Here is a 14009-nt window from a genome sequence, read left to right as displayed (position 1 = left end):
TATATATATATAAAAGAAAGAGAAAATACATACGATGATGAAAATCATTTTGGAGAGAGTTTGATGTACATCTCCAACATTTATATACATATAATTAAAATATTAATATTATTTATTAAAATATAATTTTACTTATAATTTATTATAAAATATCTTATTAGACTGTGTTATGAAATAATATAAATAAATAATTAAATAAAAAATAATAATTTAATTTTTTTTTTCTAAATTCACGGAGGCAAAGAATTTTTTGCTTTCTCTTGATTTCAAATTTTTGTCTTCTTTCGCTTCCCATTTTTCTTGTGGGCATTTGAAATCCCCTTTACAGATTTTCCTATACATAGCCATCAAGTTATCATCTTAAAACAGTAGGTATCTAGCGAGAAGAACAAATAGGATAACACCGCATGACCAAATAATAAATGATGATAGAATTAACAACCTGCTATGATTAAATTCAGACTAAATCACATTATTATTAATATAATATGAATATATTAAATAGAATAATCAAGACAAATATTATACAATAATGAGAATAATAAATAAATTAATTAAACAAATATTATAAAATAATGTGAATAATAAATAAATTAATTAAATGTTATAATAAATAATAATAATATTTCAAAAAAAATAGAAAATAGTAAAAAATATTAGGCTAAGAATATAGAGATCATATGCATTTAATTTTTAATTTTATTTTATTAATTAGTCATAAAATTTAATCATTACTCATACTTTGACCATATCGGATTCAAAAGAAGATCGATAAATGCGTAGGATGTTATTGCAGCTGCCTGAAACGATCGGATTTAAAATAAAATTGATGAAATGTGTATGACGTTGTTGCAGGTGCCTGAAACGATCAAATTCCTAATAAAAATTTCAAAATAGTGAACAACAGATTGATGAAACATAACCTAATACAAATTCAATTATTGAAAATATTATATTGATAGAGAAATTGAGAAGATTACGAGTCGATACAGAGATAACACGCTTGGAGATCGATGATGTTGTTGTAGCTGCCTGAAATGATCAAATTCCTAGAAAAAAATGCAAAACAATGAACAACGAATTGTTGAAACATAACATAATGCAAATTCAATTATTGAAAGTATGATATTGATAGAGAAATTGAGAATATTATGAGTTGATATGACTATTCTCTCTTCAATTAAACCTTGTTGATCTAAGATTATTTATAGGAGAAAATATTTGGGTGGAGAAGAAGATAAAAAGTCGGGTTGATTTAACATATTGATTTAATTGTAGTTATATACGTTGATATAATCATTATTTAATGTTAAATTAAATTAATAGATAATTATAATATGATAACTGAAAGTTTTTTTATTCTTGTATATTTTTATATTTAATATTTAATGTTAAATTGAATTAATATAAATATTTTTTTTATAATTAATATAATATATTAACTAAAACTCTTATTCTTCTTACCGTTTTTTTTTATAAAAATTCAATTAATATATATAATATTTTAAAAGAGAATTATTAGATTTACTTTTAAAATAATTAATAAAAAAAATATTAATATATATATATAAGTATATATATAAAAGAGTAACCGACCTAAAATAATTAATGATAAACTTAATTAATAGAATTCATGAAAATATATATACGGTGAGGGAAAAAAAAATTAATAAATGAAAAGAGAAAAATATGAAAAAATATCTTGTGACATGAGAATTATCTTGGAGAGAGCGTGATATACACCCTCAACATTTCAAATTAAGCGTTTATATATATATATAGATTTGAATTACATAAAACTAGTTGTTCTATCTTGAATATCTATCTATAAATAAAACTTGTAAATACAATTATCCTTTGGATTGAAAGGATAATAGTTTTGTTAAATTTATTTATAAAAATGTTAAATTGGAGGATATTTTAAGAAATATTATATTTTTTTAGGTTGTCTAACTCTTCAAAAACACTAAGTAATTTTAAGAAAAATTTATATATATATATATATATATATATATATATATATATATATATATATTATTATTATTATATTATTATTTTATTTAGTATTATAGTACCTATAAATATATTATTATTTATAGAGGAGTGATAGAGTGAGGGAATTTAATGAGGGAATTTGGTGAGGGAATTTGGTGAGGGAATGACGTGGCATCACCTTCATTGGTTGAAAAATGTAAAAGTATGAGGAAAGAGAGAAAAGAAAGAAATTATTTGATTTTTTCAGCGAATAAAATTATGTCACGTCATTCCCTCACCAAATTCCCTCACTTAATCATTTCTCTATCTCTATATATAACATTTATTTTTAATAAAACTTTTAAGTTAAACTAATACGGTTGATATTTTAGTCTCGTAGGCTACTAACAGATTACTTTGTAGATTATTATTAGAAATAACAAATAATATTATTTATTTATTTTATATATTATTATTTATTATATATAATTAAAATTCAAATATATTAATAGTTTTAAAATAATATAAAAATACATTTATTTAAAATAATATATAATATAATAAATAATATTAAGAAAATTTTACAAACTTATTTTTATAAATTTGTACAGAATTTAAAAAGACATTGTTTGTTATAAAAATTAACATTTTTTATACAAAAATTCATTAATTTTTGTAAATAATTTTTTCTATGAGATTATAATTATTAACCCAATAAATATTAAGTCCATATGTCAGTTTACTAATATATCAAACAAGATTGATGGAAAAAAAATATGATAATAATAAAAAGAATGAATTTCTAAGAAAGTTAAAAAAAATATTAAATCTTTATAACCAAATCTCCAGTCCCTTTACGAAATTTTCTTTATTGGGTTACATACTACCATAGGAAAACACTTCAAAATAATACTTTGGTGAGATTGAAAAAGTGTTTATTTATGATTTTTCTCAATATAGACAGGAAATTGGTCCAAAATCATTCATAAAAGATGCAAAATCATAAAAATTCAACATTTTTTCTTCCTCATCTTTCATTATAGGTGAAAAAGTAATCAAAATGTATATGACAACCACATAGAAGATATAATAGAGAAAGATCAATGAGAAGCAACAAAGCTAAAACATATAACAGTACTGTGTTCCATGAATGCAACAGCCTATACAAAGCTATCGACAACAACGAAGAACAAACCTTAACGATTAATAATCCCTGTCTACTACAACAACTAATAATATCTTTCAAGTTTAAAGAGATCTTATTGTTCAATCATTCCAATAATTATTAGTTTTAGCTTCTTTCAATACTTTTGCTTTTTCCTTCTTCTTCCATTCCTAAAACAAACTTCATTCTCTGTTCAAGATTCTCTTCTGCTCCTACCAAAACTTCTTTTGACCAAAATAATAAAAAGTAAAACAAAAATAGACGCCTCCCCCCCCCCTCTCTCCGGTTTATATACGACAGTTGTGGGCTTGGTTGGTAACAAAATCTCTCTATGTGACACATCTTAAACGAGTATGCTTGAAAGATTGGATTATCAATAAAGTCTCTCTATCTCTTTTCTAGCTGAAATTTGATATATCATCATCATCATCTGAAGAATACTAGTTTACACCTTCAAAGAAAAGAACCTGGGGCTGCAAATGTCCTTTCTCGCACATTATCAATACGTCATCCCAACTGCCGATTACCTGTTCAACATACATAGCAACTTGGTTATTCGAGGACATAACCTTTTTTTATTTAAACAGATTTTGATGGATCATGATTCAAATTATAATTTCATTTTTGGCAATTATTTTCTTCAACACATCTAAATTATAGTGTGAAATTTCACTTCATTGGTACATGTTATTCCAGCTCGATATGAGTTTGAACGAAGAAACATCTATAAACTTATTTCGAAACATTTTCCCTGTCAATTATCTCATTCAAATATTGATTTAGATGAGATAATGAAACATACCTTAATTATACATATATTCATACATTTAATAACGTTTTTTAGTTCAAATCCAGCTTCAGCTTCAAGTGTTTCCAAACAGGGCATACAAATATTTTTTAGATTATGATTCAAATTATAGTACAATTTTTGGTAGACATATTATTTTTTGAAACATGATCTAAATTGATTTTTAGATCATTATCAAGATCATAAAATGTGATAACAAATAAACTCATCATCTATGAATGATTTTAAGTTTACACAAGTTATGGGAAAGCAACAAAAAATACCTTGACTGTTTTATCATCATACATCACCCATTGCTCGTGTTCATGACTGTATGCGAAGCAATGGTAATGTTGTCCATAATAGCAAACCTATGAATCATGAGTAATAAGATTTATATGTATTCACCAAATAGTTATAAAGGAACAAAAAATATCTAGATTGTTACGACAAACAGAGTCTTCAAACAAATAAATAATGACAGAAGTGAAATGTGGACCCTATGAGATGATCACAATTTAGCACAAGAAAGAACAGAATGATTCTTCAACTTAAGGTATTCTTAGTGGGAATTGAACCTGAGACCTTTGGTCTCTTAGGTAAAGACTCCTTCCACTTTAGCTACCCTAGAGAGTTTATGTTTAGTTTCTAGATCAATAAATGTTTGAAAAATAAACTTAGTTTTGATTTTGTATCTGGATTGGATCCAAATATAGAAACAAACATGAAAATAAAAAGTGTTCCAAATGGATACTTAATCAAAACCACTTGAAGGAAACACATTGGTAAATTCTTGTACAACTTCATAATAATGATGAACAATTTACAGTGCAATTAATTTACATACCACTGAAACCAAGCAATGTTTGGTTTTTGGATCAAGACCACGGTAAGGAATGCCTACATCCATTTCAGTAGCCAGGGCAGACAAAGTTGCTGTAATGTCTTCAACACCCTCACAAGTATTCTGCCATCCTAATACTGTTACAAGAAGAAGAAAAATAGTCTCAGTTTCTTTCGATTCCCAGCTCATAGTAACAACATTAATTCATTAGTTATACCTGTTATAAAAACATGTGGTGAAGAAGAAAGGATATGATGAATGTGGTTGAGCTTTCCACAGCCACCCACATCTGGATCACAAGCTAGTTGATGATTCATCTCAACCAAGTTTAATAGCTCATCGAAAGAGCTTTCAGCACACATCACCTGAAAGCAACCATTTGAACAACTATTATTATTAACTGTTGAATGCATAATTGGAAGTACATTAATGTCGAATAATACATGCCTTCATTGTTCGAAGAGCACTGGCATTAATGTTATGGAAGAAAGATGTATACTTCATTCGTCGGGATTCTAAACCACAATTGTAACAATTCATCCTTTCAAAGATGTTCATCCCAAAAATAGAATGAGCTATACAAGCAGAATTTGTGCAATCCCAAGATCCTTCCCCATTTCTATCTGTTGAGTCAGCATCAGAAATGCTCAAAGCAGGTGTAAATGATTGATGAAGACAATTGAAAATCACTCCCAAAACTTCTGAAGCGTCGTTCATCTGAGCCTGTGAGAAGCCATATCAACCAATAGTATTTATATATTTCTTCCCCAAATACAAAATAAATTTAAAAAAGACAGTCAGAAATTTTACCTCCTGGAAAAAGTTACTTTCTGGATACAGATTGCTAAGACCGGTCCTTAGAGAAGTAGGGGCAATAGCGTCTCTTTTCATTTCTGTGGATGCCCTACTCAAAGCAAGGAATATATCGTATAGTGCACAAGTAACACATGGATCTCCTACATGAATATGCCCTGATGTAGATTGCCTCAAGAATTCGTCTCGAAACAGTCTTAGATGCCACAATGACTGAATTAGCACAAGTTAAGTAGATATTAGCTAAGAACAAGACATAAAAACAGTTCCAGAAAACTAAAAAAAATGAAACTTGTTAATATAGACCTGTATGATCACATTTAGAAAACAATTATATTCTCCAACTTCATTCTTCAGACCTGCACCATAAACATCAGTCCCACCACTTGGAGCATCCTTAGATGAAACATCCGTGTCCTCCACCTTTGATGACAATTTGTTCCGGAACATTCTTGAACTGTCTGCCAAGGGCAACTTTTGGTTGGAATGAAATACATCTAGGAGATGTTAAGAACACGCAATTTCTTTCAGTAACTTTCATAAATGGCTAACATCAAGTAAATTAGCTTCTAAAAATATACATTATCAACAAAGAACGATTTATTGGCCAAGGAAGAAGAATCCTAGAGATCGTGACAAACAAGCAGAAAAACAGTGAGCACCCAAGTTTCCGATGAAAGAGCATTTTATGTTTGAGACTTCTTTCAGAAATCAAGCAGTTACTTGCATTGATAATTTATTTTAAAGATTTAAGCTCAAAAGGAAGCAGACTTAATTGTCAACAAATACCTAAAGTACACATCCAAAATAGAACACACTAGAATCCAATGGAAATTACCAAGGCTTTGGCGTACAGCTCTTTTAAGATCAGCTTGGAATCGCTCTTCATCATCTTCCTCAGCTTTTAGTTGTCTCAAAGTTTTTGATCCACTGTCTCCCATAGAAGCAAGATCTGTTTCAAGCAAAATAGTCTTTTAAGCATCAACTCCTCTGACCATGGAGGCACATTTCTTATAATCAACAAAAAATAAACATGAAACCTTTTTTTATCTATCTAGCTCATGCACATATCTGACGTTATCCTCAACCAAACAATTTTTAGTTCAGATGTAGGATTTTAAATGCAAGGAGACTAGTCTATAATAGTTACAATCTGAAGTTATCCTCAACCAAATTTTTAGTTTAGAGGTAGGATTTTAAATGCTTAGTTACAATTCATTATTTTTTTTATCAACTGGCTATCTATTGCATAAAGATAAATCAGAGTGCTTGAAGAGTATTAATCATCATCTAGGATAAACTATTTGTGTTACTAAAACAGTTAGAGAAATATGGAGACTAAGAAATCCAAAAGGAGACATCATCTGGCAATGTTATTTCTGGCAACCACTGGGAAACAACAGAATAAATGCAATTGACAATCATGTATCCATCACACTTACAAACGTTTTACAATGATCTGAACTTAAGAGAAAAAAAAACATCGCGAAGAATTAGAATAAAACAAGTAAAATCAACAGACGGAACATAAACATTTAAGCAGCTTTTAAGACATAAGAGAGAACATTGGAAAAATGGTGATCTGGAAAGCTTGTTAGTTGTTTAGTGACGAAAACCATTGGCATAATATTCCCAGAGATGAATCTATGGGAGAATCTATAAAAAAAAATTCAAAGTGGATAAACTTTGGTAACAATTGATGCAGAAGTTGTTACTTTCCAACATTATCCAAAGGTTATATATAGCTCCTATTACAAGAATCCTTATCCAAGTATAGCATCAGTGTCAATTTCTAAAATTACAATTGTGTAATCACCTATTTCCAGAATACAATTCTCATGTAAGAGAAATCTAAAAGGCAAATAAAAATAAGTTGTCATCTGGATTATAAAATAAAACCAAATAATATTTGTATCCACAAGATAAGACAAAAATGAATTGTTGGTGTTATTCACATCATTAAGGTGCCTAAAAATCTTACATCTGGTAATAATATTTAGTAGAAAATGGGAAAACAATAACCCAAATATAAATCGTGGAGGTTCAACTTAAATCCTTGTCCACACACCAACTCTAAAGCTAAAAAATATCAAAAAAAGCCTTTTTTGTTGGCATGTTGACATCAAATTTACGCCACTGAACAACTACCATGGGAATGTAACATGAGTGAAAAATAAAATGAATCTGCAGCTTACCTCCATTACAATGTCGACTATCAATAGTTCGACCCAGTGCAACTTCAATGTTCTCTTTGTCGGATGACAATTCTTGAGACCGTGTGTCAGCCAACTTTGCTGAGTTCTTGTGGCGCCTACCTCTTCTTCCAATCCGCTGATCAGAATGTGAAATACCAGACTCTGAAATCTCACCATTGGACAAGACTGTACTAGAAAAGGAATGGTGTCACAGATTCAAAGTTATACTCAAACACTTGGACTCTCAGTAAGTAATTTCTAACCTTGTTTGGCATTTGGACGAAGGAAACTGTCATTGTTATCAATCATTTCCACTGACATATCTGCAATGTTCACAGGACTTTTATATAGCAATTGCAATGAGAGCACATGTTCTATCTAATCAAAATTTCCGAAGTAATGTAGGAATGCCTAATGAAATATAAGAACAGGAGAACTTAGTAGCTAACCTTGCTTAGCCTTTGTATGAAGGTGACTTTGGGTACCACCTATCCTCTGCAAGGTCCTATCTACAGAGTTCTTAGAGATATGAATGAAATCATCTGGAATTCCATTTTCCTGGATCAATTCCTCCTACACATGTATGCATATACATGAATTTCCCTTAACATCCAAAATAATTGGTAAAGGCCAAGGAGTCAAGTAGCAAGTAATTTTTTCCTAAGTTTACCCACATACTATAGTAAATACTATTGATTAACAAGGGATTATTCAAGAGTCATCATAGAAACTATCTTATATTACTCACCTGCTTACTTAATGGGTCAACCATGCAATCATCACCAGCAAGTGTTCCTGATACAATTTTGTTAATGTTCTTGTGCTGTCTTGCAAGGTGTTTCTGCTTAGCCTCGTCTTCTATTCGTCTTTGATATTGTAGAGTTTCCTCAAGTTTTCTTTCTTCAGCTTCAAGCTCAATTCTCCGCTTAGAATCCTCTTCTTCTTTTTTTAGGAGTTCATTAATCATATCTGGTTCAGAACTTATGTGTTCAACCCTGTAACAATATATGTTTTCAGACACAAATTAACTCTGCCCAAATTTACATAAATAAAGTGGAAAGAATTCCATGAAAAAAATCATGTGAAATAAACATATTGCAAAATATACATACATCTCCTCAGCATCAGGGTATTGTATAGGCTCATTACTAGTTGCAGCCTGCAATTATGAAAAGACCAACAAATGACAATTTTTCATGTAAAGAAGAAAAGAACTGCAATAGAAACCCAAAAAGATTTTTAAAAAATTGAAAAAAATATAGACAACAGAGAAAAGAAGCCCACTAGTCCTTGCTCTTAAAAGCAAAAAAATCAAACCTTTGTCTCCTTGGCTTTTCTATGTTCCTTGTTTCTCTTTTTATCCTTTATCTTATCATGTACATCAGAACCTCTTTTTGAGTCCTTGTCAAGTTCAGCCAAAAATGCTTCTCTAGCAGCATCAGACTTCTCAGTGGCATCTTTTTCAGCCATATCTTCCAAGTGAGCCTATAGAAAAAACTTAATAAATATTGCCCAGATAGGGAATTTTTTTATCAAAATTAGAATAAATTAATTGATTATACAGACCCGTAGATAAGATTTCACAAGAGGAACCAGTACTGATCGGTAATCATGGGAAGATGCGGGCTCAAGCTTGACCTCCAACTGCTGCATCTCATTAACATTACGCAAGATTTTGGCATCAAGTTTGTTGAGCTGCAATGGTCAATGAATTAGTTATCATTCAAGCAAGTGAATCACATAATTATTTTTAAAAGTGGATATACCAACCTCTGTGGACACCTGATCTTTCTGCCTCTGAATTGCCACTTCTATGCATGAATCCGTCTGATGTGAATAGTCCTTTGTCCTCCAGCCATCATCTTCACCAGATTCCAAGTCACATAGATGAGATGTTGCACTACCATATGTCTCCTCAAATCCAAACTGATTAGCATTCATATTGTCTACTTCTTTCAGAATGTTTGCTAGAGCGTCTAGCTCAAACCTACTGCCCCTAGATACAGCAGATATGGCATCATTGTCAAACTCATTAAGCTCATCTAGACGCTTCCTTAATATAAATTCATAGCTTTGACGCTCAAATTCTTTATCATGCTCCCTTCTCTTTACTTCTTCAAGACAAAGATGCTCAACAGCCTGCAATGCTTCATCATAGCTCAAATGCTCACACTTCCTCTCACACATGCTCTGTAGATGGTAAAACTCTTTTTCAAGTGTTTCGAAGATTTCTGTTCCTTGCTGCACTTTCTCTTTCTTCATGTGTGTCCATGAAGCTAACTGTTCGCTACTTGTGGGACCTACAAAGATCCATGATAGCAAAGCATCGTCATCAAGTGAAACCTGATCTTCCCAGTTACTGTCAAGAAAAGCTACATTATCTGACAAAGCATCAATGCTGGAGGTCGAAATCCCTTTGCAAGGCAAGAAATGCTCATACAACTGAAGACATGATGAATCTTCACTAAGAGTCACCTTTTCCAAGATTTCAGCAGCCTGAGTGCAGCTGCTTAAATCATCAAGACCGTTATTCTTTTCAGGATACCTACCTACTCCACATGAATGAGACAACTCTTGCAAAAATTTAAAGAGTTTCTTAAGCTCAGAAGCTCCCAGAAAGCACATGCAATTGGGTGTCTGGCCAACACCATAGTTCAGAAGCAGAGAACCAGATGCCAGATTCTGCAGCTCCTCTACTGCAAATTGTATTATCTTGGTCAAATGACTTGCAGCAAGGCATTTATGCTTAATAAGAACCTGGAATTGAGAGGCAATCTTCTCAAGAAGTTTACCACGTTCAGAATCATCAGATAATGGCCAGTTGTGGGAAAGGGGGAAAGCTTTGAACCCCTGATTCCTAGCATTTCCTCTGAAGCAAAGACTTGAATCATGGATTTTATCATCATCGTCAATATTACTATTGCAACTATCTCCATTTGTTTTTCTCGGAGGGGATGATATCCAAGCTTCATCCAAACAGTAGTCATTGATCTGGCTATCCTTATGCCCTTGTGTGTCAATTTTTGGCAATGATTCATCAACAATTTCAGCAGAGCAGTTATCAACCATCTTAGATGCAGCATTAGCATCTAATGGTTTCCAAGAACAGTTAAGGAGCATCTCAATCCACTCATTATCAACATTGGCGGGTATAACTGACTGCATCTTGGGCATAAGATTCCCTAAGTGTTCCTGAACAACATGTTGCGCATGTGATTCAGGATTTGAGAACTTTTCAGTGCAGCGGCAGCACATCCAAAAGCTCCATGTCCTACTGCCTTCAGCATATGCAATAGCTTCACATATGATATCACAACCAGAATTATCCTTTGATGAACTGTTAAAAGCCTTCAGATCTGGAATCCTAACTCTGAGTAGATCTTTTTTCATATCTAATCCCATGGAATTCCAATATGACCTTACCCCATCCTTTCTCTCTGACGAAGAAACACTCTTCTTTATAATTGAAGACTTGCGACGCTCCCCTGACCTCTGATTGAACCCAGATGATGAATCCGTTCCCTTGCTTTCATCATTGTGAAACTGAGGAGACTCTGACTTTTGTTGAAGAAGTCTTGCAGCTGCAACACGGACTTCAATCTCCTTCCTTCTTTCTTCAGGCGTCTTTGTTGCCTTCTTAATTTCGTTAGGTCGTCTGGCTGGCACCAGTCTAACCTCCATTGGATCTTCTGATACCCTTCTTATTGGAATGAACCTGAACTTATCTTCTCCATTCCCAAGGTTTTTCATCCAATTGGAAATCGAAGCTATGTTTGATTTCTGAATAAGTGACCTAAGCTCACTCTGCACATGGGTAATACGTGAATCGGAGGTGGATTGTTTATGTTGGCCCTCATCCTGCAAACTCTCTTTAGCCGGATCAATTGGATTCTCAATTGCCAATCCCCTTTCACACTCTTGCACAACCTCCTCGTACTCCTTTCCATCATTAGCAACCTCATACAGCAAGTTAGCATAAAAATGAGAAAACTCAATAGAATTCTGCGATAACGAAACTGCTTTCCTTGCAGACTCAATTGCATTCTTCAAATGACGCTGTTTCGTATTGGAATCATCGATGATCGAAGCAACTTTAACACAAACAGTCCCTTGAACACGATGAATCAGCGAAGAGTGACAAGTGTTTTCATATCGGATACACAAATCCTTAGTAATCCTTAGGGCTTTTGTGTAGTTTCCACGACGGAGTGCCGTCAGTGCTTTCTCACATTCTAACTTAACTGCAGAGTAAGAAGAAGCATCCGATTCAACCAACGAAGATTCGATCTTGCCTGGCCGTGTATTCAGAAGAACAATGGTGGAATCCGGATTTAGGTTTTGCTCGGCGTCGGTTGGACTGAGAACGAGACCATCGGCTACTGAAGCGCCACTCCTCGTAGCCACCGGCGATGGTGTGGCTTTGGAACGAGAAGCGGCGTTTCGCTTCTTGTTCACCATCAGCGCATTAATTTTCTACAGCAATAAAATCAGCATGTTTATGCGATACATGTATAAATATATAGAGAGAGAGAAAGAGAGATGAATGTAGTAGGTTAACTCACTTGAAATCAAACATGCGAATGATAATCCTTGAAGATGAAAGTGCGAGATTGAGCTTGAAACCTCAAGAACAGTAGACGGCGGAGTTAATCGATCGGAGATGTACTCTCTCTTTCAAGAGAGAGAAAGAGAGAGAAACGGAAAAATATTGGAGAGACTAAAAGGTCTAAAATATTTGTTTCACTACCCAAAAATATTAAAATCAATATTATATTTTTTTATATTTTTTTAAATAGTAATTTCAAACAAATATTATAGAGTTTATTTATAATTAAGAAATATAATAAAAAAATTAGGAAGAAAGAAAAAAAAGTGAAGGTTCTATTTTTTTTCATTTAATTGAAAAGAAAATTATATAAATTACATAATAATAAAAGTTCTTTTTGTAATAGAATATCAAAGTAATTTTAAATTATATTATTTTAATAAATAATTTAAATAAATGAATAAAAAAATGATTATAAATTTAAAAGTTATTGAAATAAATTATTAACATATGATAATACTAATTTACTAAAGTATCAAAAATATTTAACTAAAATAATTAGCCAACAATATTGACATTCAAATAGAAAAAAAAATAATTATTTTTTTTTTAAATCTAGAAAAATGATGATATGCAAGAAAAGAATTATTAAAAACAAAATAAAAAAATAGAATGTTCTAGATTTTTGTGCCCAATAAATAGAAAGAAAAAAAATATATATGTATAATTTTATTTTATTTTTATGACAAATGACTATATTGAGGACATTTTTGTCTCAAAACATGTTTATGAGATTTTTGTCTCGAATAATTTTTGTTTCAAAAGATTTTTGTATCTTTTTGTGTCCATGAGAGCGAAATTTTTTTTATTTAGACATGTTCGGATATTTTTGTCCATAATATGCCATGTTCGAGAGATTTTTGTGGTCATGTGAATGAGAGAGAAAAAAATATTTATTTTTTGGAAAATGGGCATATTCGGAAAAAAATTTAGACATGTGTAGAAGTGAAAAATAATTAATATTTAGAGATAATGGCCGTGTTCGGGAGAATTTTGTTCGGAATATGGCCATAGGGCTGTGCAAAAAAATGGAAAACCGATAACCAAACCGAACCAATAGCTTATCAATTTCATTTTACTAATTTATTGGTTAACCGGTTCTAACGGTTCTAGTTAACCGGTTTTTATCAGTTAAACGGTTTGGTTTACGGTTGAATTATTTTTCTATTGATTTAACCAGCGGGAACAGTTCTAGCTTCTATTTTTTCTCTTGTGCCTGCTTGTTTGCCTCCTACAAATAGAATACAAAGAGAGTACGAACTTACCTTATCGCTTTCTTTCAATTTCATTTTATTATTAGCTAATAATAAAATATCTAATCATCCTCATTCAAATAAAGATGGGTTTCCTTTGTTCATTTTGCGCTTAACTAGAATTTGTCACCGCAAGGCGAGAAGAAGACCGGAAAAAAGAGGCGTGTTGGTCACCCTAAAAGGACCTTCCCCGAAATCTATGGAGGTGCTCTTGAAGGTAGGGATGTTCAATATTTGGTCTGAGCCGAATATCCAACCAAATTCGAATTCACCGAATTCGAATAAACCGAATTCGAATTTCATTTTCGATTTTTGAATCGAATTTCAAACCAATTTGAATTCAAATACGATTTTCGAGTTTGAGTTTCAACT

General features: G+C 31.8%; 1 protein-coding gene across 3 annotated transcripts; it reads right to left on the bottom strand.

Annotated features, from left to right (window-relative positions):
* Positions 1–3078: 3078 nt before the first annotated feature.
* Positions 3079–12482, bottom strand: LOC124929150. Of its 3 annotated transcripts, none has more exons than XM_047469437.1 (17): positions 12341–12482; positions 9549–12251; positions 9345–9473; positions 9096–9263; positions 8891–8937; positions 8527–8773; positions 8228–8351; positions 8042–8101; positions 7779–7964; positions 6422–6535; positions 5890–6080; positions 5581–5796; positions 5218–5493; positions 4988–5135; positions 4774–4907; positions 4211–4297; positions 3079–3666 (listed from the first exon to the last, which is right to left on the bottom strand). In XM_047469437.1, exons 2-17 carry the CDS (start codon positions 12234–12236, stop codon positions 3580–3582), a joined length of 4902 nt encoding a protein of 1633 aa, XP_047325393.1. In that variant the 5' UTR covers positions 12237–12251; positions 12341–12482; the 3' UTR covers positions 3079–3579. The 3 variants fall into 3 exon arrangements, with proteins under 3 accessions (XP_047325393.1, XP_047325392.1, XP_047325394.1); XM_047469436.1 differs by having other exon boundaries at positions 9549–12257; positions 12341–12480; XM_047469438.1 differs by lacking the exon at positions 12341–12482 and having other exon boundaries at positions 5890–6044; positions 9549–12334.
* Between the last annotated feature and the right edge of the window lie 1527 nt (positions 12483–14009).

Source organism: Impatiens glandulifera, chromosome 3 (genome assembly GCF_907164915.1).
Source record: "Impatiens glandulifera chromosome 3, dImpGla2.1, whole genome shotgun sequence".
Taxonomy (NCBI): Eukaryota; Viridiplantae; Streptophyta; class Magnoliopsida; order Ericales; family Balsaminaceae; genus Impatiens; species Impatiens glandulifera.
This window is presented reverse-complemented; position numbering and strand designations above follow the sequence as displayed.